The 24,734-nt window shown below is 47.2% G+C and overlaps 1 protein-coding gene across 5 annotated transcripts in view; it reads left to right on the forward strand.

The window, feature by feature from the left end:
* The window catches only part of MCM3AP (minichromosome maintenance complex component 3 associated protein), a 41,448-nt gene that overhangs the window by 11,014 nt on the left and 5,700 nt on the right, over positions 1 to 24,734 (forward strand). For all 5 annotated transcript variants that reach the window (XM_061167393.1, XM_061167395.1, XM_061167396.1 and 2 more), the window contains 18 exons: positions 34 to 231; positions 553 to 821; positions 2,082 to 2,244; positions 3,925 to 4,085; positions 4,768 to 5,009; positions 5,228 to 5,433; positions 6,020 to 6,120; positions 8,840 to 8,971; positions 9,277 to 9,390; positions 10,479 to 10,631; positions 12,147 to 12,344; positions 14,199 to 14,267; positions 14,350 to 14,484; positions 17,289 to 17,442; positions 21,608 to 21,866; positions 22,082 to 22,179; positions 22,980 to 23,370; positions 24,442 to 24,699. In XM_061167393.1, the coding sequence (XP_061023376.1) occupies positions 34 to 231; positions 553 to 821; positions 2,082 to 2,244; positions 3,925 to 4,085; positions 4,768 to 5,009; positions 5,228 to 5,433; positions 6,020 to 6,120; positions 8,840 to 8,971; positions 9,277 to 9,390; positions 10,479 to 10,631; positions 12,147 to 12,344; positions 14,199 to 14,267; positions 14,350 to 14,484; positions 17,289 to 17,442; positions 21,608 to 21,866; positions 22,082 to 22,179; positions 22,980 to 23,370; positions 24,442 to 24,699 (3,301 nt within the window). The remainder of the gene's footprint in view (positions 1 to 33; positions 232 to 552; positions 822 to 2,081; positions 2,245 to 3,924; positions 4,086 to 4,767; positions 5,010 to 5,227; positions 5,434 to 6,019; positions 6,121 to 8,839; positions 8,972 to 9,276; positions 9,391 to 10,478; positions 10,632 to 12,146; positions 12,345 to 14,198; positions 14,268 to 14,349; positions 14,485 to 17,288; positions 17,443 to 21,607; positions 21,867 to 22,081; positions 22,180 to 22,979; positions 23,371 to 24,441; positions 24,700 to 24,734) is intronic.

A 24,734-nucleotide genomic window follows, 5' to 3' on the forward strand; every position in this document is an offset into this window, starting at 1 on the left:
GCCCAGCTGCTCTTCCCTACTCCCCACCCTCAGGTGGACCACGCGGCCGCTGTGAAGGAGTACAGCCGCTCCTCAGCCGACCAGGAGGAGCCCCTGCCCCACGAGCTGCGTCCCTCGGCGGTGCTCAGCAGGACCATGGACTACCTGGTGACTCAGATCATGGACCAGACGGAGGGCAGCCTGCGGGACTGGTACGACTTCCTGTGGAACCGCACGCGGGGCATACGGAAGGTATCGGCCACTTCCGATGAGGAAGCTAGAAAAACTAGAAAGCACACGTGAAGTCTAGAGTGAAAATGAGAGTTCTTGTTATTTTACTTAGTTACATTTCATCTGTTCCTTAAAATCTTTATAAAGTCCTGTTAAAATGTGCTTCATGCTTGTTTCAAATTGAAGTCTGAGAAATTCAGGTAATCATGGCTTTTCTAATAGTTGATTCTTACGTTTGGAGATGTGTGGAGACCTGTGTGTATGTGAGAAGTGTGTACGTAAGATGTGTGCTGGCATGCATGTGTGACACGTGTGTAATTATTCCACCTCACTTGTGTCCAGGACATCACGCAGCAGCACTTGTGTGACCCAGTGACGGTGTCTCTGATTGAGAAGTGCACCCGGTTTCACATCCACTGTGCTCACTTCATGTGTGAAGAGCCCATGTCCTCATTCGACGCCAAGATCAACAACGAGAACATGACCAAGTGCCTCCAGAGTCTGAAGGAGATGTACCAGGACCTGAGAAACAAGGGCGTGTTCTGTGCCAGTGAGGCAGAGTTCCAAGGCTACAATGTCCTGCTCAATCTCAACAAGGGGGACATCCTCAGGTGAGCTTTCCAACTCGGAAGTCAGCCTCAGCCATAGGGAAAGGCAGGCTGTAACCAGGAAGAGTGCCTTCAGGATTAGTGGTGGTGGCAGCAGTGAGGACGCTCTGGTGTCAGTGTTAGCGAGAAGGCTGGGCTCAGTGTGTAGCCCCTGGGGCTGAGCTACCGAGGGGGAGGCTGGGGCTGCCCACTAGTACCTGAGCACCCTGAGTGGGCCCCAGACGCTTCTTGAGGACCAGGTCTCCTTGTCAGCTGGAGAGACTGCACTCAGTGAGTGGGTCCCCTATCAGAGTAGTATACAGGTGCACTCAGACCTCTTCAAAGATCTTAGCCGTAGGAGAGGGGAAAATGGTGTGAAACAGAAGTGCTAAGGGCAGGATATCATGAATGAATTTTAAGCCTTGCTGTGATACACCTGTAGACATTTCTGTGAGGAATACCGGAGTCCCCAGGCCCTCCATTCCTGTTGTTGGTAAACTGGATTTTCTTAAGTTGAAACTTGTTTTCAACTTAGTGTTTTCCCTGAGAACCTGGTTACAGAATATTTTAAGTGTGCGATTGATTTTAAGTTTTAAAATTAAGCCTTAGGGATAAACTAGTCAGGGAAAATGGCCGTGTAGTCTTTTCATATATGATAAGCATTTGTTTCCTATCTTGAATAATTCAGTCTGGAGAATCCCAGGGATGGGGGAGCCTGGTGGGCTGCCGTCTGTGGGGTCACACGGAGTCGGACACGACTGAAGCGACTTAGCAGCAGTAGCAGCAGCAGCAGTCAAATCAGTATTTTTTCCCCCGGCCTTGCTGCACAGCTTGTAGAATCTTAGTTCCTTGACCAGAGATTGAATCCAGGCCCTCGACAGTGAAATCGTAGAGTCCTGACCATTGGACTACCAGGGAATTCCTCAAATCAGTTTATTTCTAAACAAAACAAAGTTAAACTTTGTTTCTTAAGCGTCATCATCAAACACTGGCAGCTGGCAGTCAGTTGGCATTAAAATAACTCTTTGATTTGATAATCAGTTCTTAAATTATTGCTCGAATCTGTTTATTCAGCATCTTTTTAAAGAATGCCTTTGTTGCCAATCCAGCCCGAGTTGGGGTGGCCTTGACGCAGGTGAGCCATGGACACGCTGGCACTGTGACCACCAAGACCTTCTACTTCAGTGTAGTTGAGATCTTATTTTACTGTCAGCTCTGTTTTTGTGGAAATCTTGTCTCATGAAAGATCACGTTCTAACCACTTCTGTCTCCTTTGGTTAACAGAGAGGTGCAGCAGTTCCACTCTGCCGTTAGAAACTCCCCCGAGGTGAAATTTGCCGTTCAGGCCTTTGCTGCATTGAACAGTAATAACTTTGTGCGATTTTTTAAACTGGTCCAGTCGGCTTCTTATCTGAACGCTTGTCTTCTGCACTGTTACTTTAATCAGGTGAGTATTGTCACTGTCCTGGAAGGAAAAGGCAATGCACTGGGAAGCACTTTTCTTCTGGTTCAGATGAGAGAGGTCTCTTCAGAACACTCTCACTTGAGTTCAGCACTATCCTTTTCCATGGGAACAAAGAAGCCAGAAAGCAAACCATATGCACAGACCTCTAAGCTAGAACTTAACAAGTGTAGTCTGTCTTCAGTTTTGGAGTGAGCCTGATGATGCTAAATTCATTTCGGTAAATATCTGAAGTGCCTGCTGTTTGTTGCTACTGGGGTTACAAAGACTGGGCAAGACCAGTCTCTTACCTTGGGCTTTGCGTAGGGTGTCATCCTGGTCTCAGACTCCCACAGTCAGGTCTAACGCCCCTGAAGCAGCTGGGGAGGATAAGAAAACAGTGGCCCTGCCACCTCACAGCAGCCCCTGCACCCCCGGGGTCCTCGCCAGGAGCCCCTGGGCTGGTGGGGTAGGGAGGAGGCTGCATCAGGCTTCTTGGGAACCTGCCTGGCTGGTTTTGTGACTCCAGCTCATTTTTCTTCTTTGGTCACAAGTCCTCCTGTAAACAGTGACTAAACCCACTATCACATCCCAGGCAAAGAATCTACAAGTTTGCTCATTGTCAGATCTGATAGTTTCCAAGAAAACAGAAATTCTGGAACAAATGAAAGGATTTCTAACAGTAGACTTGGGGAACTCCGTGCAGTTGATAAATACAACTGATAGTATTTTTACAATGAGTATTTAATGTTACTAGAATGTTGACCATTTGTACCCATTTTAATAATTTTAAACTAAGAAGAAATCTAAGCACTTTTTTTTTAGAAAAACAAAGTGTTTCACCAGCACTAGCCACAGGGTCCTGTTTTCCCCACCTACAGTGGTGCCTTCCTACCCTCCAGCCCCAGCACGCTCCTGCCTCAGGGCCTTTGCAGTTGCTGTCCTCACTGCCCGTCTTTCTCCTCACAGAACCACACAGAGCTCCCCTCCTCCAGATCCTTCTCGGAAGGGCCCACCCTCGCCACCCCACCCATCAGCGCTCCCATTCCTCCTCCTTGGCTGTCCTTCCTGTCACACTATCACTGCTGAATGCACTCTGCATTTTGTACACACATATTGTTCAGTGTTGGTCTGTCTTGCCACGTCAGCTCTGTGAGGACAGGGGTCTTGTCTGTTCATTGCTGGACACTGGCATGGAGAATGCCAGCCTTGAAATAACGCTGTCAACTGGGGTTGGATTGGTTAAAGGACACTGAAGAGGAGGGGGCGGGTCACTGGAGCCCCGGGGCCAAGCTGACTTGTCAGTGCCTTCGTGTTTCCCTCTGCGTTTGTAGGGCGCTCAGTGTGACGCTGTGAAACAGCTTTTACTCCGTTTCACGTCACACACTTTCCATGGCATCCCATCGTCTCCGTGGTGAGTGTTAGCACCTACACAGCTTTGTGTTGAGTGGAGGACGCACCTGCTGGTGGGTGGTTTGTTTTTTAGTTTATCTTAAATAAAGTCTTCACGGCCCAACCAGTTCCATGTGTGAAGCTGTTTGCTTTGCATCATCTCTGGGCATCTTCCGATGAGCAGACAGCCCAGTGAGCACTAAGCTGAGTCCAGGGTACTTTCCAGAGGAACTGAGCACTCTGGTTACGGGCGCCCGACCTGCTGTGACTCGGTGACTTGGCTTCTCCTTTCAGATCCGCAAGGATGCTCTCCGAGCGCTCAATGTGGCGTACACGGCAAGCACACAGCGCTCCACCATCTTCCCCCTGGATGGTGTGGTGCGTATGCTGCTGTTCAGAGACGGCGAGGAGGCCACAGACTTCCTCAACTGCCATGGCCTCACTGTCTCCGATGGGTAAGCACCGCGACAGGGGCGTGGGGCCGCTCTCCTTTCTTCCCTTTTAGTCCTGGGAAGGCCAGGAAGTGCCTGAGCCTCGCCAGGCCCTGGAGAAGGCTCATGCCATGGGCTGCCTCCCTGGGGTACGGGCACGAGGGCAAGGCCTGGAACAGCTGGCAGGGTAAGGTTCAGACCATCAACTTTTCACAAGTTACTTAAGAACCTGATGGTCGAGGTTGAGGTTGGGGCCTCCTTGTTCTGTCCCTGAAGATGGCCTCTCCAACTGGCCAGGGCGTAGTCTCTGCTGCAGTCAGAGATTTGAGAACGCAGTGGAACTTGAGGACCCTCTTCTAGAACATGGCTCACAGCCTGTTGTGTCTGGATCTGGGATTTCCTTGACCCCATCTCCTCTGACTTCTCATCATAGGCCACACCTGCTGCCTTGCAGACCTGCCCTTAGGGGATGAGCCGGGTGCTTGTAGTCAGGTGTCATTCTACCTGGGGGTGCAGACAACTAGGCCAGGTGACTCCTGCATCACATGGAGATGCTGGCGGTGGTGGATGCTGTGGGCTGGACTTTTGCCACTTCCCACGTTTCCGTGTGACTGTCTGGCAGCATGGCGACTGCAGGGGTCTGCAGAGGTGAGGGCGGCCTCTTGCCTGTGTGATGCCTCTCTATGGGTTCTTTGTGGTCTGATAGCTGTGTCGAGCTGAACCGATCCTCGTTCCTGGAACCCGAGGGCTTGTCCAAGGCCAGGAAGTCGGTGTTCATCACCAGGAAGCTGACGGTGTCGGTTGGGGAGATTGTGAATGGAGGGCCGTTGCCCCCCACACCCCGTCACACCCCCGTGTGCAGCTTCAATGCCCAGAACAAGTACATCGGGGACAGCCTGGCTGCAGAGCCACCTTTGGGTGTGCAGAGACCTGGCTTGGACATGGCAGGTGAGTGAGGCCAGGGTCTCGGGAGGGTGGCTCACGCTGGGTCTGGGCAGACACCAGCGGGGTGCTGCCTGAACGGCTTCCTGGCCCCGCAGGCTCTGGGTTCCTACAGGTAAAGTGCTCCTGGCACCCGGTCATGGCTCAGGAGGCACCCCATGGTGGTCTGCTCAGGAGGGTGGCCTGGGCCTGTCCCTGGTGCCCACCTTTGCTCATTCCTCCAGGCGCGGGGAGAACAGAGGAGTGTGGTGTGGAGGCAGCCGAGCCCCTGCCGGCTCTCCTCCTGCAGCCGCTGCCTGTGTCGGCTTCTCCACCACATCGCCCGGTGCTGCCCCCGAGTGTGGCACCCAGCCTCTTGCAGCCCCCTGTGCAGCCCCCCATGCAGTCGGAGCTTCTCCCGCCAAAGCCTGTGCCTGTTTACTCAGATGCGGTAAGGAGTCCTGCCATTGTTGTGGGCAAACATCCAGCTGTGTCTGATGTCCAGTCTGACCGTTGTCTGTGTCCCTGGGGTCAGTGTGCCCCTGATGGATGGACCCAGGTCTGAGCACCTCACACAGGTGTGAGATTTTATCTTGCCACCACATTGCTTGGGCAGGCGCTTGGCACCATCCTCACTGGGGAACAAGGAGGCCTGAAGGGTAGCGAGGAAGGACCACAGGAGCTGAAGCTGTGTCAGCATTGGGGGTGGCACTGGGGCTGTCTGAACGGCTGTCGTCCAGCAGGCAGCAGGCTTGTCTGTCATGTCCAGAAGGCTCCTGTTCATTAGCAGGAAACCTTACCAGGTATGCATGGCCAAGACTTGTGTGAGGGTCATTTGGACACCTTCAAAGAGCTTCCAGTGATGAAGTCTTGCAGGAATTTCTGACCCAGGTGGGACATCCTGTGATGTCTCTGTGGCTCATGGAATATCTTCAGTACTCTTGGCTGTAGAGGTGGATTGCTTGGGGATAAACTGGGTGTGGACTGAGGTGGTGTTTCTTTGGCCAGCACTCCTGACCCTTCTGCCGTCCCCTTAGGACCTGGCCCAAGTGGTGGATGAGCTCATCCAGGAGGTTCTTCAGAGTGACTGTGAGGAAGTCGGTGCTGCCGGGGCAGCCTTTGCAACCACAGCCCTTGGGTAAGTGTGGTGCGTCTCCTGTTCTGAGGCTGTCTGCACTTGGGGCCGCCTACAGTCCCTCCAGACGCTTCTTCTCAATGAGTGAGCACAGCTCTCCCTTTGTGCAGGCTCAAATGTTGGTCCTGCTCACTAGGCGGGTGATTCCCTCATGTTCTTGACCCGTGTGTGTTTGCAGGTGGTTTCTCTGTGTGTGCGAGTTTTGAGCAGCACTAGGTTTATTAAAGTTGTAAATTAGAAACTTGTTTTTTAAATTTTAAACATGATTAAAAATCTAATAGTAAAAAATCTAGTGTTAAGTAGTTCATTCTCTGCTAAAAAATAAAAACACTTGATCTTAGATTAAGTCTCAGTTTATAAATTTGGCAGATTAAATTCCTTTAAACATTTGATACCATTTGCATTTTATACCATGATAAAATTTCCTTTGGCATTTCAGACTACATTTACAGATTTTATAAATCTGATTTTGTGTAATACTTTAAGAATCTAGTCTTGATAAATTTAATAATCAAAATCTTTCTAAACTCCTAAGCAGCTTTTGTAGTTAATAGTTAATTAAAATCTGATTAATTAGTAAGTTAGGCTATCTTAAGGATTTCAAACTTCTTTTAAAAATTCTAGTACGTATAAAGCAACACACTGAAAAAAAGGATATTGTTTCACCTGTATAAATGTAGGTTACATAAAAGGATCAGTATTTTTCATAGATTTGTTCATTTTTTTTATATACCAGAATTAGATAACATACTTTCTATTTTGATGGAGTTAAAAATAAATATGATTTCCATGGGCTTAGTTTTTTATTATGGTAAATATACATAACAGTTTACCATTCTAACCATTTTAAGTGCACAATTCAATGGCATTAGCTTTATTAACAATGTAGTGTATTCATCGCCACTATCTACTCCCAGATCTATTTCTGAATAATATTCTGTTTAACATATGCACATACATACACACAAACACACACATACATATTCATGCCACATTTTATTTATTCACTGGTGCTATTTAATAAACTGTTATTTCCACCTTCTGGCTATTGTGACTGATTATGCTATGAACACTGGGGCACACATAACTGTTTGAGCCCCTGCTTTCAGTTCCTATGGGCACGTGCTTAGGAGTAGAATTATTGGATCATGTGAGCTATTTTACATTTTTTTGCGAAATCGTCAAACTATTTTTCATAGGAGCAGCACCATTTTTGCTTTCCCACCAGTAGTGCACAAGGGTTCCAGTTTCTCTACATTCTTTTAATCCATGCTATCCTTTTCTTTCTTTTTAAAGTAATAACCATTATAATGTGTGAAGTAGTAACTCTTGGTTTTGATTTACATTTCTCTAATGACTAATCATATTGAGCATCTTTTCATGTAATTATTGTCCATTTGTATGTCTTCTTTGTAGAAGTGTGTACTTAAGTCTTTTGCTTGTTTTTGAATTTTTTTGTTGTTGTAGGAATTCTTTCATATTCTGGATATTAATCATTATTCCGTATTTGATTTGCAAATATTTTACCCCAATCTATGGATTGTCTTTTCACTCTTTTGAGTGTGCATCCTCTGATACACAAAAATTTTTAATTTCTATATAGTTCAGTTTATTTTTCCTTTTGTTGTCTGTGCTTTTGATAGCATATTCAAGAAATCACTGGCAAATCGTGTTGTGATGATTTTGCCCTATTTTTCTTCTAAGAGTTTTATAATTTTAGCTCTTGTTTTTGATCCATTTTATTTTTATATATTGTGTAACATAAGGATCCAACATTGTTCTTTTGTGTGTGGGTATCCGGTTTTCCTGGCAATACTGTTGAAAAGAGTATACTTTCCTCTTTGAATGGTCTTGCTATCCCTGTTCAAAATCAGTTGACCATATATGTGAGGATTTCTTTCTGGGCTCTATATTCTATTGGTCTGAATGTCTGTTTTTATGATACCATATTGTTTTTATTTGGTTACTATAACTTTGTTGTAAGTTGTTATAAGTTTTGAAATCACAAAGTGTGAGTTCTTCAGCTTTGTTTCTCTCTTTCAAGACTGTTTCCCTATTTGGAGACCCTTTAAATTTCATAAGAATTTTAGGATGGGTTTTCTATTTCTGCAAAAAGTTATATTGGGATTTTGTTGGTGATTGCAATGAATCTATAGATTGCTTTGGGTGGTATTAACATCTTAACAGTATTAAGTCTTCCAGTCTGTGAACATGGATGTCTTTCCATTTGTTTATGTCTTCCTTAGAATAAGGATTAAAAAATCACTCAGGGGACTTCCTTGGTGGTCCAGTGGTTAAGACTCTGTACTTCCACTGCAGGGGATGTGGGTTTGATCCCTGGTCAGGGAACTAAGCTCCCACATGTCATATGGCATGGCCAAAAAATAAATTAAAAAATTGAAAAAAAACTATTGCTCAAATTTTTTTGTTTTGACATCATTTTTATAGTCTAAAATAAATATAAAATAAACAGCAAATAGTAAGTCATTAGCAAAAAATCATAAAGCAAGAAATGTGCATTAAAATGATCTATAACAACCACATTTAAGAATATTCCAATATCAAACTGCAAATTTCCACATGCAAAACTGCAGTTACTTTTGCATCAACTTAATGGAAACCAAGTAGATACTTTTTTCCTTGCCAGTGTTAGAAGTCTAGTAATATGGTTTGTGTGGCTTGTATTATTTATTTAGAACAGTGTCCACTTTGCTCTGTCTAGTGTTTCCAATGCTGCTATGGAGGAGCTGTTAACAGCTACAACCACAGGCATTCTGAGGCACATTGCAACTGAAGAAGTCACCCAGGAAAGGGAGCGGAAGGAGGAAGAGAGGCGGCGGGCTGAAGAGGAGAGGTGAGTGTCTCATCCCTCTGTGCATGGGGCAGCGTGGCTGCAGGAGAGAGCCTTCCGCAGCCTCGGATGCTCTTGCTTTTGCCTGCTGCACTAGTTGGACTTACAGCTCACCCCGCACCTTCGTACACTGTGGCCCAGGGCGTGGGTGATGGTCAGGGGAATGGGAGTAGGGGTGGCTGTGTAACCTTCTGCTGGACCAGAGGGGTCAAGTCTGCCGACTCAGACAGCATAACTCAAATCCCCTCTTGCAAGGTCACAGAGGGTGGTGACTCTTATTTCTTGTGCTCTTTTTCTTTTTCCTTTAGGTTGAAACAAGAGAGAGAATTGGTGTTAATTCAGCTGAGCCAGGACCTGGCTGCAGAGCTGACAGAAGTTGTGGTGACAGAATGTGTGAGAGAAACCTGCTCCCAGGAGTTGAAGTAAGTGAAGCTCTGGTGTCCTGCAGTGTAACGCGCACGGGTGGGCAGGAGGAGGGTTAGCGCAGGCTGGCTGGCTTTCATCTGCACGTGGAGTGTATCTGCTGGTTAACTAGACACGAATAGGCCCTTCCTGAGCTTCTGTCTGTTACTGCCGGAGGGGCCCTCCCTACTCTCATCTTCCTGTAGACCCTGCCCTGGGCTTGGGGATGTGTCTGTTAGCAAAAGAATTTGCTGACAGTCTTCTCCACACTCTTCATTTTTCTTAAGTAGAAGATCCTTTCCCTTGTTTCACATGTCAAAAAGATCCCTTTGCGTTATCTCACTTAAGAACTTCAATGCCAAGTTTCAGGAAAGAGGTTCGATTGTGCTGGGAAATCTGTCCTTGTGTTTCATTTCCGCTGGGAGAGGCCTGCAGCCTCTGGTGCAGATGGAGACACAGCTAGGAGACAGAGTGTGTTATTGAATGTTTCTTTCCATTTTTATTAGTTGGGAGTCTATTTTACTGCTTCCTATAGCAAGAGACCTCACAAATGATGGGTATTTGTCTGCTTTTATTCCCAGGAAGGGTTATGAGATAGCAACACCTAGGACTCATTGACATGCAGGGCAACTGCTGTTCTCTGTAGTTCCAGGAGACTTGAACTAGAGTTCAGGCCCAGGATGTCTCTACCCACGGTAGAAGATAGCTATTGGAAGTGCATCTTGCCTGTCTGAGCTTCTTTGACTTTGTGGCTAAATAAATTTGATAATAAACTTCTCATCAGATATTGTTGATGAGAACATAGTTTAGTTGTTTCAATGACCACTTAAAAATTAAATTTCTAACTATAAAATAAAGGTTTATTTCTTGACTGTTTATAAGGGCTATGTTGGATCTACAACCTTATACCCTGTACCACTTTAGTTCTTTTTCCATCTATCTTTTCAGATGTCTGTGCCTTGTATGAAATAAACTTCGAGCTTTTCTTATGGTGACAACATAATTTCATTTTAGAGTTAAGGACGTGGACTTGTATACTTCCAGGCAAGCCCTCTGTGGGGCCTTGGGTGCAGTGTCTCTTATGCTGATTGATCACCCTGTTCCCTAGGAGTGCAGTGGAGACGGACCAGAGGGTTCGTGTGGCCCGTTGCTCTGAGGATGTCTTTGCCCATCTGGTGGACTTGTTTCTTGGGGAGGAAATTTTCCAGACTGCAAAAGAGACCTTGCAGGAGCTTCAGTGCTTCTGCAAGTATCTCCAACGGTGAGTCCTGTGTCCTTACAAATAGAGTCAGTGCACACACAGTCTCTTTTACCAAGACTGTACTTTCACAGTTGATAATACACACATGTAACATGTTCCTTCCTAAAGGGTATAAACTAAGTAAAGAATTAGATTGGGATGGGGGAACTGTTCTGTATTTCAATAAATATTTATAGGCAGCCTTCTGCTGTTTACCCAATGTGCTGGACACCCGGAGATGGCCATGAACAAGCCAAGTGATAGCTGTGTATACCTATATAGATGAATTTGTAAAACATAGTTTTTAGTGAAAACATAAATTTTAGTGTAAAAACATAATTTTTAGTAGAAACAAAATTTTAGTGAAACATAATTTTTAGTGAATTTTAGTGAAACAGTTCTTAGGGAAATGTGTACAACATCTAAACTGTCTATTCCAACTAAATAGGTTGTTTTAGATTTATGTATAGTAGTACAACCCTAAAGAAAGGAAAGGAAATAACAAACATAAAGCTGACACAGGGGTTACCTTTGGGAACAAGAGGGTGTGTGACTGAGCAGGGCCCATGGGTGCTTGTGGCCACAACTTCTTAATTGCATGGAAGGATGTAGGTGTTTGATTTATCATTAATCTTTAAAATGGGGGTACATGGGTTATGTATGATGGGTGATTCATTTCATAATAACAAAGTGATAGTGTGCTTGACAGCTACAGCTGTATAAAAGGGGATTTAGTGAGAAATGAGTCTCCATTCCACGAGGACCTCGGAGCTTTGTGTGGCGGTTGGCCCAGGTGGGAGCATGCTCACTGCTCTGCGCTGGACTTGCCTTGACTCCCTCTGACATAAGGTGGAGGCCTGACCACAGTAGCACAGTGGCCTCTCTGCGTTGTCATCCATGCACTGGACAGTACCTGGCCCCCCGTTGGACTTCAGCGTGGCTTTTCCTCTCTAGCTATGACAGAGGGTGCTGCAGTGGCCACCCTTGTACAGACATTTCACACATGTGCCTGGAGTGTCTGGAGAGAGATTCCTGTCGGTGGTGTTTGCTGGGTCAGAGGGTACATGTATCTGTGTTTGTATTCATATCAGCAAATTGACCTCTAAACACTGTTTAGCATTCACTTTTTAAAAAAATATCTATTTGACTGTGTCAGATCTCCTTTGCGGTGTGTGGACTTCTCTCTAGTTGTGGCACAGGGGCTTAGTTGCCTCCCGACATGTGGAATTTTAGATCCTGACCAGAGATCAAACCTGTGTCCCCTGCATTGGAAGGCAGATTCCTAACCACTATACCACCAGGGAAACCCCCCGCATTCACTCTTAGGTTCAGTAGTTTCATTGCCCCCCACCACTCATTCTCTGTCATGCATCCCCGCACCTGAGCTTTAGTTGTGATTAATTTCTCAGTTTGAGATCTGTTGCTGGAATAGACCTAAACATGTTGGCAGAAGATGTTTCCCCTGTTAATGCTGGAGGTGTTTTGCATTTGTCCTGTGGCAGACCTTTACAACACCTAGTGATGTGTGTCCTCCAGGTGGAGAGAAGCTGTCGCAGCCCGCAAGAAACTAAGGCGCCAGATGCGGGCCTTCCCTGCGGCGCCCTGCTGTGTGGACGTGAACGACCGGCTGAGGGCGCTGGTGCCCAGCGCGGAGTGCCCCATTGCAGAGGAGAACCTGGCGAAGGGCCTCCTGGACCTGGGCCACGCGGGGAGAGTGGGCGTCTCGTGTACCAGGTCAGCGCCCGGGGCCTCCCGAGTGCCTCCTGGCCCCACTGGCCTTAGGAGCGTGGATTAACGCGTGTGTGTACAGGGCAGACAGGTGGGGCCAGAGGCAGCGAAGACAGATGGAGAGTTGCGTTTCTGGAGTGCAGCTTGCTCTGCTTGCTGTGTTTTCACTTACCTTTTCCCCTTAAAACACTCCTGGTCTTGCCAATCGAATTACCTGGAATTACGTGCTTTCTCCTCACCTCCCTGACTCAAGGACGCTTCACGTCCACTTTCGTTACTGGAGCCAGTGGTCCATGTTGGCCTCACACTCACCCTCACCCCGTCCCCTCTGCCATCCTCGGTCTGCTGCAGCAAGCAGCATTTTAGCAGCTCTTCCTCCACTTTCTGGTCTTGCCTCTCACAGGCTGCCTCTCTGTGTCCCCTTGCATGGCCCTCTCTGCTACTCCTCCTGGCCACTCCACGGGTACCTGGATCCTTGCCCCGGTTCTGGCTTCACCTGTGCAATCCTGGCCCCGCAGGGCTTGACCTCTCTCTTTAGACCACGCCACTGTCACCTCTGGAGAGGACCTCCCGGTGAGGGGCTGAGGAGGGCCATGTGCAGGGGCAGCAGCAGCCCCCTGTGCTAGGGCCTTAGGGCATGCCTTGTCTTTCCCAGGCTGTCATGAGGTGCTCCCTCTGAGAACCAGGTCCATGCTGCTGACAAACTATGCAGCCACTCAGGTTCCCAGTCCTGGGCCTGCGTCTGGAAGCAGGGTAGTGTCTGGAAGCAGCCTGGTGGCAGCGCAAGCCTGCCTCTGATGTGTTGTGTGTGGTCTGGGCATTCGGGGTTCTCCCTGACCCGTGGCAGCCTTGGCCCCGCTGCATCCTGGAGTCGAGGCTGCTTTACCTGCGTCAGGACGGCCCTCTCTGTGTCCCTGTACCCTCACCCCTCCAGCCCAGCCCCCAGCCCCTTCTTCTCCTCCACTTCTTTCCCAGTGGTCTTTTTCCATCCTGCATGTTGATAGCGCCCTTCATGCCGATAGCGCCCTTCATGCCTCAGCAACCAAGGCTTCCTCCTGGTGTCCCCAGCTCGAGTTTGGAACCTACTCTCCTGGCCCGCTGCACTCAGCACTCCTGTCTCACAGGGACTGGTCTGACCTCCCTGCACTGGGTCACCTCCGGACTCAGACCCACCACCCTGCGGCTCCCCCTTCACTGCCTCCACCCCCAGCCCTTGCTCACATAGCCACCTGTCTGTGTGCTGGTTTCTAACCTTGGCGCCTACAGCCTGGTGTTCTCATCACGACCGCGGTCAGGTCGCCTCCCATCCTGACGGACGTCCCTGGGCTCCTCTCTGAGTCTTTCCACGGTGGCCCGCACCTGCCCCCTGGCTAGCCCACCGCTCTCCCTGCGCTCCTTCTGTGTGCATGCCATGGCCACTCCTGACATGGCCTGGCCTGTCCCCTGGGAATCCTCATGCTGGCTCCCCTTGTTTCCTTCTGGTCTTCCAGGTCATCTCTGAGCACCCTGTGTATGTCCATAGCGTGCCCATGGCGCCTGCCACGCCGTCTGCCTACAGGGGCCCTTCTCTCCCTATGACAGCATGTGTTCTATGAGGGCAGGATTTTTGTCTGTTTACTGCTGATCTGCCATGACTGGCACACAGTAGATAACTCTTTGATAGTTGTGAAATGAACAAGTCCTCTGACTAAACTATTTCTTCATCAGAAAAAGTTCTCGGTCTCCTGAGTATTGCCTACTGGGAGACACTTGCTACCCAGTCACCTTGCCCTGAAAACATCGCTAGATGCTTGTCCGCCTCCCACGTGGGTGCTGAGTGGGCCTCACGTAGGACTCCTTCGTGTGGTCCCTCCTTCGCAGGTTAAGGTGGCTCAGGGACATGGTGGCGCACCAGATGAAGGTCCAGCACTTCCACCAGCAGCTGCTGAGGTTGGTCACCCCTGCCCGCCCTGCCTGCTGCTCCTGCTGAGGGCCTGCAGGTGACTCAGCTATGGTGCTCTGTCCCTTCCAGTGACGCGGCATGGGCACCCCTGGACCTGCCGTCCCTCGTGGCTGAGCACCTCCCCAGGCGGCAGGAGCGTGTGTTTTGGAAGCTGGTGCTTGTGTTGCCTGATGGAGAAGAACAGTCCCCAGGGAGTCCCGGCAGGTAAGGGAGGGTTCCTTCTGTGGGGCTGGGGGCTGAGTGAGGGGCAGGAGAGGAGTGAGTCCTCCCTGAGCCTCAGACAGCTGGGTGTGTGTGCCAGGGTGGTTGGTTGTCAGCCCTGTGTGCTCCTCTCCTGCACAGGACCCTGATGCCTGCTTTCATTTCGATGCTTAGCTTTGCAGGCTGTTTTGTTTGTGATTTGAAGTTGACACTTTAGGTCATTCACATTTTAATCTTGTACAGTTGGCAATGGTCTTTGTCCAAAAGTATTTTAAGACTTGATTGTGACTTAAAGCTGTGCTGAGGTATATTATTAGAGCCCGTTTCATTTTAGACTCTTGGGGAAGACAATATAGTTTGTTTGCTGTAGTTCCATTTTTTTCCTTAGGGAAAAAACCTTGGCAGTCTTAAAAAGAAATCCAGAAAGTTGACATGGCATTATTTCCTGTAACCAAATTGCTTCCAGAAACCATACTTTTAAAGCAACTACAGAATATATTACTTCTCTTTTTTAATATCTTTTTAAGATGTAATTTGCATATCATAAATTTCTCCCATTTAAAGTGTACATTTCACTGGTTTCAGTATTTTCACAGAGTTGTATAACCAACAACTATCTAATTGCAGAAAATTTTTTTTTTCAGATGATAGTTTTAATTTTATCAGGAACTTTGTACTATTTCACATAGTGGCTGTACCAATTTATATATATTCTCATCAGTGGTTCACAGAGGTTTACTTTTCTACACATCCTCAGCAACATTGTTTATCATCTTTTTCATAATAGTGTTAGTTGCTCAATTGTGCCTGACTCTTCGCAACCCCATGGATTATAGCCCACCAGGCTCTTCTGTCCATGGAATTTTCCAGGCAGGAATACTGGAGTGGGTTGCCATTTCTTTCTCTAATAATAGCCTTCCTTTTTCATAATAGCCAGAGTAATGTAAGGTGATCTCTCTTTGTGATTTAATTTTGACTTCCCTAATGGTTAGCCACGTTGAGCATCTTTTCATGCACGTTTTGGCTATTTGCATGGGCTTCCCTGCTGGCTCAGGTGGTAAAGAATCCTCCTGCAATGTGGGAGACCTGGGTTTGATCCCTGGATCAGGAAGATTCCCCTGGAGAAGAAAATGGCAACCCACTCCAGTATTCTTGCCTGGAGAATCCCCATGGACAGAGGAGCCCGGCAAGCTACAGTACATGGGGTTGCAAAGAGTCAGACGTCACAGCACAGCACAGCACAGCACACATGTCTTTTTTAAAGAAAATATCTATTCAGATCTTCTACTTATTTTCTAATTGGATCATTTGTGTTTTTGCTATTGAGTTATAGGAGTTCCATATATAGTTAGAATATTAACTCATTATTAGATATAGGGTTTGAAAATATTTTCTTTTATTTCATTAGTTGCCTACTCCTTTTGTTTCTTTTACAGCAAAGAAGCTTTGTAGTTTGATATTGTCCTAGTTTATTTTTACTTTTGTTCCTTGTGTTTTTGGGCTCACATCCGAAGATATCATTGACAGTACCAGTTTCCTATTTTATTCTAGGAATTTTATGATTTTAGTTCTTATGTTTAAGTCTTTAATCCATTTCAAGATAACTTTTATTTGTGCAGGATAGGGGTCCAATTTTGTTCTTTTTATTATTCAGTTTTGCCAGCACCATTTTTTAAAGAGACTATTCTTTTTCAATTGTATATTCTGGGCTCTGTTGTTAAATATTAGAAGACCATATATGCAGGGTTTTATTTCCAGGCTCTCACTTCTGTTCTGTTAGTCTGTGTGGCACTATTTTATGCCAGTACCATACAGTTTTAGTTACTATAGTTTTGTAATGCAATTTGAAATCAGGAAGTGTGACGCTTCCAACCTTCTTTTGCCTATTTGGTGGTCTTCTGTGATTCCATAAAAAATTTTAGGATTTAAAAATATTTCTTTGGACTTCCGGTTCAAGATGGTGCAGTAGAAAGATGTGTGCTCATCCCCTCCTGCTAGTGTTGGAGGGCCTCCTGTGGAGGTGTGGGTTGGCAGGGGCTCACCACAGGGATGGGGGCACTGGCAGCAGCAGGCTGGGAAGGTCCCCCTTGGCTTAAATACTCTTGGAGTTCGCCATTAACCCTACGATAACACCCCAGGGCTGGAAAACATTTTTTCTCCTGAAAAGAAACACATGCCCATTAGCAGTCCATCACTCCTTACCTGCAGCCCCTAGCAACCACTCATCTGTTTTCTGTCTCTATAAATTTGCCTGTTCTGGACATTTCATACAAACAGAACCGGAATATATGTTGTCTTCTATGACTGTCATCTTGCACTTAGCATAATGTTTTCTAGGTTCATTTATGCTGTAGCATGTATTAGTCCTTCATTTTGTGGCTGAATAATATTTGATTGCACATTTTATTTCTCTGTTCATTAATTGTTTCCACTTTTTGGTTATTATGAATAATTCTTTTGTGAACGTTGATGTATAGGTGTTTGTGTGGACATATGTTTGTAGTTCTCTTGGGTTTAAACTTAGGAGTGGAATTGCTGGGTTGTATGGTAAACTCTAAGGACCTTTTCGATTGTTCAGCTTCTTAGGGCTTCAGAATGATACATCACATTAGAATGAGTGCTCTCTCCTCCTACCCAAATATATAATCCAGCTGAGTTCCTAACTCCATTTAAAAATCACAGCCTGCTTTGTTCAGATCAATTTCATAGTAAGATTTGATGTTTGTGGATCTCTGTGTGATATTTCTCTTTGTGATTCACATTTAGAATTAGACTCTCCTTCAAGTGTTATTTTCTTTCATTCACAGAATTCTATCACATTGGTTAAAAGTCAAGTTCATGGGAGGTGATGGCTCAGTGGATGACATATACCTTGATATTGGTGGGATTCAGACACTCACTCTCTTTAACACTCTCAGCAGCAAAGGGGATCAGACAATTTCTGTCAGTGTGTGCATCAAGGTGAGTGACAATCACTTAGTGTATTTACTTCTGTAACTTTCTTATTTACACTCACTCCCAGACATCATGGGAATCATATAACTCCCCTGAAGTGGCTCTGAATCAATATGGGAGGCTCAGAAGCAAGTGTTGTATCTGTTCTTCCTTGCGCCTTGATGACCCATGTACACCCCCTTGGTGTGAGAGATCAAGCTAGATTCTCAGGATGCAGTTAAGTCTTCTCTTGGTTCACAGACCTCTCATTGAGAAATTGGTGAAAGCTAGAACCATCGTAAAAGGTATCTGTATTTCCCTATGTGTTCTGCACACAGTTCAGAAGCCGTGAACTCCATGGACCTCTGGTAATTAACCCAAGAGGGTTATGACAGATCATTACACAGAAATGCAGTGTCTGTTGCATTTCACATGGTCTGCCAACTGCTGACATCTTTGTTTAAATAGCTTCCTGATATATCAAGTCTTACCAAAAGACTAATGGTTTTTAGTCCTGCGCAGTTTTCATATAGGTTCAGTGTTAGGCATTTCAGGTTAGTTGTTTTTATTTTACATTCAAGTTGTCCTCACCTTTTGATTATAAGTTCTAGTCTTTGTTCATTATAGGTGTTTGTATATTGGTATCAGCTTAATTGGTTCCTACAGAGAGTCTTATTTAATGAGAACCTGTTTTCTCATTAGATTCAAACCTGCAGTAATAAATTTTAGGTTTTACTATGTGTGTTCAGAAATAAAACCAGATGCATATTTTATTTACTTAGAAAATAGCAGTGCAAAGCAGGAAGTGTGGGCTTCAGTGTTGAGCAGACCTGGCGTTGGTAGCTGCTGCTCTGGCTAGCACTCTGACCTGGGTCTCTTGCGGTCCACAGTGTGGGATTCATGACTGGCTGCATGCTCAGAGCAGGGCCTGGTGAAAGTTGCCCTCCTCACCGTGTCCTGACCCTAAGGCCTCACTCCAGGCTTCTCCTCTTCCTGACAGTCTCCTTCATGGCACACCCTGGACATCTGCATGTGGCACTCTAGTCCATGTTCCTTCTGTCCTTGGAACTGCTTCAAGTTGTAGTTTGACTATAGAATTTTTGTTTGTTTCTTTCCATTTTAATACTGTTTAATATTTGTCTTAAATGTGAAAGTAATATATGTATAAAACTTTAAAAATATAAGGAAATACAGAGGAAATACAAAGATGGTAAGAGCCATCTATGTTTTCATCATTCAGAGGTAACAGAAACATCCTGGGACATGTGCTTCCCCTTTTCCTAGGATGATAAAGTCATACTTCACCTACTGGACAATTAGTTTGCTCTTCTTGCCTTTAGTCTTAAGATTTAAGTCAAAGTAATATTTGCATGTAGTTAAAGAGTCAGATAGCGCGGCATGATTTATGATGATAAATTGCAGCCCCTGCCCCATCTCCTAGCCCCTCTCTCCAAGATTTGATTTCTGTCATGTTTCCACATCATGTAGTTATACTGCTGTTTCTCTATTTATCCACTTTAAATCTTCTCTGCTGACTTACTATTAAAATAGGTGTATTTTATCTATTATTATATAACATGTTACCTCCGAATGTGGCAGCTTTGGGAATTCCCTGGTGGCCCAGTGTATAGGACTCTGTGTTTCCACTGCAGGGGGCCTGGGTTTGATCCCTGGTTGTGGAACTAAGACCTTGCATGCCACGTGGCTCAACCAAAACAAAAAAACTAAAAACACAAACCAAATGTGGCATATGTTAATAACCAATGTTTGTTACTCACAGTTTCTGTGTGGTAGAAGTCCAGGTGTGGCTTAGATCCTCTGGGGCATGATTTCTCAGCAGGTAGAAGTCAGGGCTCTGGTCTTTCTGAAAGCCCACTTTTCATGGTTGTTGGCAGGATTCACTTCCTTGTAGGCCATGCCCGTGGGCCTACATGAGGCAACTCACAGTAGGGCATCAGCCAGCACCCGTGAGCTGAGTAAGCTGGCATCATCTCTTTAAGCTAACCTTCATGTTGGCTTCCCATCATGTTTATCTGACTCTGTCTGTTAGAAGCATGTCACTAGGCTCAGCCCATCCTCAGGGCAGGCGATGGTGCCGGGGCATTAGCACTAGGAGGTGGGCTTATGGGGGCTATCTTGGGGCTGTGCAATCACCCCACTAGGTGAGACATGAACTCTTAACACCCTGCTTGCTCTCAGCTTTCCCCATCTTCCTGGTGGTTATGTGGTCACTTTATAATATCTCAGAAATTGAGGTCACATGTGTGTGCTCCAGAACCAGCAAATGTTCTGTGACTACATTAATTTTTTCTGCACATAGTATTTGCTACATTACCTTACTTAAGAGGGTGCCGTTCTCCTGCTCCCGTTTGGGCTGGAAACGTGTCCCAGGGTGTGGCTGCCTCTGGGGCCTCCATACCAGGAATGCAGTCCTGCTCCTCCACCTGTAACTCTGACCTTGGTCCTCGGCCCAGGTACTGACTGTGGGTTGGTATACTCTTGCTTGAGATGGTGCTGGCACCATGCATGGGGGCCCATGAGGTGACACGTGTTATACAGAATTCTTAGAACAGTGCCTGACATATCCAGCACTCAGTGCTGCCATTAGCAGCAGCAGCAGCAAAATTTTTTCTTGGTTTAGTCTCTTGTTTGATGGAGCACGTTTTCCACTTTCTTCCAAAGGAAGAATGCAAGGGGAGGAGAATTTTCGGAGCTCTAGCCTGTCTAAAAATGTGTTTACCCTCACATTTGCTTCATAGTTTAGCTTGGTATGTAGAATTATAGGATGAAAGTTACTTTCCCTCTAGTTTTATTCCATGGTCACTGACCATCCAACATTGCTGTTGATATGTCTGAAACCGTTCCCATTCCTTTCTCTGGCTTGGCCTTGTTTCACTTAGGAAGCCTGCTCTTTTTGCCCTGGGACTTAGGTGCCCACTTCCTTCCCTCATCATCTGGGAAGGTCCTTGATGGGACCCTTGGTGCGTCCTTGTGGGCTGGAGACTGATGTTTTTGCATCTTGATGACATCTGCTTTCCTTCTCTTTTATTCTTCTTTCTTGAACTCTGATTAGACCGATGTTTGACCTTATCAGTTGATCTTCTGAGCCTCTTCATCCTTTCTATCCCATTTTCCATCTTGTTTTTTAATATTATTTTCTAGGAGATGTCTGAGTTTTTAATAACATATTGTATTATTGATTTCCTTTTTTTTACCCTTACTTTACTTTCTCATATCATCTTATGACTATTTCTGGATGCATCTTCAGAGGAAATTAGGGTTTTTGTGTAAGTTTTCTTCCGTTCCATGTGGTATCCATTTTCTTAGGGTTTCTATTCTGTTACTCTAGTTTTTCTCTTACGTTGAAGGCTCTCCTCAGACACTTTATCTGAGCCTGCCTATACCTGAGTGAGGCCCTAAAAGGCTGGTCATAGGCCTGTGTTTGGGGTGGGGTGGAGGGTAACTGAAATGGCAAGCCAGCCTTTTTTGGGGGGATCTGGGGATCAATTCCTTAGGTTGTTTGGCTTCCCTGGAAAGGACTCATCGTGTCTCCTCCTTGTGCAGCTGCTGGTGCTCTCAGGGTAAGGTGGGGGATGCCCCGCCAGGTCCCCTCCTCTGTGCCTGCAACGCCCCTGTGTTGGGATCCTCAGGACAGGATGCTGGCCCAGGGCCCAGGGGGACGGCTTGTGCTTAGAGGCAGGGGGATAGATGACCTGTGGGCCACTGTGTCGTATGTGACTTGTCCTCCTGGCCTGGAGCCTTGGCCTGGCTCTGGTGTCACGGGCCTGGGCTCCCAGGGCTTTTGCAGGCCCAGACAGCCTGGTCCCTGCTCACCGTGTCTGCAGCCCTTCGGTGTGGCATCCTCTGGTTCCTTTACCCGTCTCTGCACTGCTTTTTAGAAATGGGTAGGGATCCCTTTTCTGCTGCTGGCTTGCCTTTCCTTTTTTCTGTCAGTAAAGGCTTATTTGTTTTGACACCTGTTTGAGATAACTGTTAAGATTAAACTGCTCAAACACAGTTTTCACCAGAGGCTGGGTTCATCGTTTCCCCAGTTTCTTGTACTAGTTCTTGGCCTCACAGAGGGAGGCCGACCTGGAGTGCAGTGAGCAATTGGCTGTGCTCTCTGGGGCTGATGCTCACTGTTGATCTGTCCGCCGGTGCGTCCATCTTGATGGTCTGGGTGCCGTTCCAGGTGGCCCACGGCGCTCTTAGTGACGGTGCCCTCGATGCCGTGGAGACACAGAAGGAGCTCCTGGGAGCCAGTGGGCTTATGCTGCTGCTTCCTCCCAAAGTGAAGAGTGAGGACATGGCAGAGGAGGACGTGTACTGGCTGTCGGCACTGCTGCAGATCAAGCAGCTCCTGCAGGCCAAGCCCTTCCAGCCTGCACTTCCCCTGGTGGTTCTTGCGCCCAGCCCCGGAGGGGACGCCGTGGAGAAGGACGTGGAAGAGGGTTTGTGAATGCAGTTCCACTTCTGAGCTGGCATGTTTAATAAGTGGGTAGAGCCTGGGGTCTGAGAAAGTGCTGGCGGTGTGGTGCTGCCACATGTGACAACAGCCACTGCAGTGCCTGGGCACGGGGCTCTAGGGGTCAGGGCAGTGAGATGCCTCAGCTTGTGTGCAGATCTCCACCAGGAGATGGCTGACTGGTGTCTGTTTGTCTTAAAGGTCTGATGCTCCAGGATTTGGTTTCAGCTAAGCTGATTTCAGATTATACTGTTATTGAGATCCCTGATTCCATTAGTGACTTAAAAGGCACAACTAAGGTAAGGTTTCATCGTTTTTAAAGGTCTGACATGATGCTTTAGTTTTTTCCCTTTCACTCTTATCTTGAATTTAGTGTATATTATGTCTTGCATTTTAATTTTACATTTTGACAGGAAACTTTCTAAAATTATAAGCAGATATCAAAATAAAAGATAAATTTTGCTCATAGTCCTGCTATTGGCAACAAATTAAATTCTGTAAATTTTTTCAGAGGTTTTGTTGTTACAGATTTAAACTGTGACAGTGAAGGTGAATGACAGTGAATGTCTTGTATCTGAGGGTCAGATGTATGATTATTTCTGTAGGGTGGTTGTCCTTGGAGTATGAAGAAATAACGTTATCAGAGTTCCCTTAAAAAGTCTGTGCTGACCATTACATTTAGGGAAAGAAGTGTCGGGACTTAAAAATAACTACAGGAAGAAAGATAAAGATGACTACAGGGTGTGAAAGCATCCAGGCACGAAGTGAAGCTGTTAGTCCTCTGATAACTGAAGATGTAGTGTTCTCTTCAGTGTGAGGTGGAGAGGATGTGTATGCTGCTTCCCTTGGGCTTCTAGCCCTTCTGGGTGGCAGGAGTGATGGGAATGGGAGCCCTTCTTGGGGTCCCTGCTGTTTTGGTCTCCAGGGAGACCAGACTCAGCTACAGTGGAAGCTTCTGCTCCCCTCTGGCATGGTGAGAAGCTGCTGTTCTGGTGGCACCTGCTGTGGCAGCTGTGGGAGGGGCGCCTTCAGGAGCCTCCTCTTGAAAAACAGCGTAGATTGTTGAACCTGATCTCTCCCCACTGTCTTTGCTTCTCAGGTTTCGCAGGCTGTGCAGTGGCTGGTCTCCCACTGCCCCTGTTCCCTTGACCTTTGCTGCCAGACCCTCATTCAGTACGTGGAAGATGGGGTGAGCCGGGAGTTTAGCAGCCGGTTTTTCCATGACAGAAGAGAGCGGAGGCTGGGCGGCCTGGCCTCACAGGAGCCAAGTGCCGTCATTGAGCTGTTCAACAGCGTGCTGAGCTTCCTGGCCTCCGTAGTGTCCTCCGAGCAGCTCTGCGACCTCTCCTGGCCTGTCACCGAGTTTGCTGAGGCAGGGGGCAGCCGGCTGCTTCCTCACCTTCACTGGAACGCCCCGGAGCACCTGGCCTGGCTGAGGCAAGCCATCCTTGGCTTCCAGCTCCCACAGATGGATCTTCCGCCTCCAGGGGGTGCGTACTCGTGCTGAGGGGACTGGCTGGGAAGGAATGTGGGGGGTGCATTCCCCAGATCCTTTTTGCTGTCGAGACACTAGCAGGTGTTGGGCGCCACTGTGCACCCTGGACCCGCATGGCTTCCACCCGCACTTGCCTTTGGGTTCAGATGTTAGGACGATCTGGGTTTTCTGGAACAGGAGCTGTTGGCCCTCCACCACCAGCTGAGTGGTCTGTGGGTGTCTGCTCAGCCCCAGGACGGAGGTGTCAGGAGGAGTGCTGAATCCAGGCCTAGGGTTTCTCAGTTAATAGCAGGTCTCATCTTACCTGCACCATGGCCTTTGGAAGCTAAAGGCATGGAGACAGTGCAGTCCTGTCTCCATGCTACTGGCTCTGCTTGGGCCGTGGTGTTCAGTGCTGTTGTAATACCAAGGTTCCTTCTCTGTTAGAGAAGCTCATTCTGTGGCTCTGGCTGTGCCCAAGTGAGGCTTCTGGGCTGTTCTGACACAGATGCTGTGGGCTGCTGTGCCGCAAGGAGCTGCCCCTTCCCTTGCTGATGCTGTTAGGAGGGAAGGAGGCTGTTTGTGCTCATGCTGTCTTGGTAGAGCCATTCTCCTCTGGACCATGTAAAGCAGAGGCCTCAGGCATCCTTCTAAAATTTGAGGTGTGATCTCCAATAGGTCTAACAGATGTTTGCTACTGAAGGAACCCAAAGGGAAACAAACTTCACTGCGTAAATCCTCTGTGGTGAGTTAGGTCGGGCCTCCCTGAGAGAAGCCCACGCCTCTGGGACCAGATCTCCTTGAGTGCTTGGTCAAATACAAATTCCTGTGTGTATCCACAGACCTGTGCAGTCAGCCCCCCTAATATGGACCCTTTGTTGTGAACTGTGGCCTGGGTAACTGCATCCCTTACCTGGACACAGGGAGGGAAATGTACTTTCTTTAACAACTATGGTTCTATTGTACTCAGAGTTGAAGACTGACTTCTCAGCTATACAAGTTGCCTTCTAGGAAAAAAATACAGAGTGAAGAACATTTCATGTAGATTTCCACCAAACCCTGTAACTCCTTGGTGCTTTCTCTCCAGCTCCCTGGCTCCCTGTGTGTTCCATGGTCATCCAGTATGCCTCCCAGATTCCCAGCTCTCGCCAGACGCAGCCTGTCTTGCAGTCACAGGTGGAGAGCCTGCTCTGCACCACGTACAGCAGGTGGAAGAGCAGGCGCCCCTCCCCGGGACAGGGTGCTGGGCCCTCAGTTGCTGAGATCCCGTGGGATGATGTCATCGCCTTGTGCATCAACCACAAGCTAAGGGACTGGACACCCCCAAGGCTTCCCGTCACATCAGGTACTTAGTGTTCGGTGCTGAGGGGCTGGCTCCTC

The sequence above is a fragment of the Dama dama genome, chromosome 19, assembly GCF_033118175.1.
Source record: "Dama dama isolate Ldn47 chromosome 19, ASM3311817v1, whole genome shotgun sequence".
Lineage (NCBI taxonomy): Eukaryota > Metazoa > Chordata > Mammalia > Artiodactyla > Cervidae > Dama > Dama dama.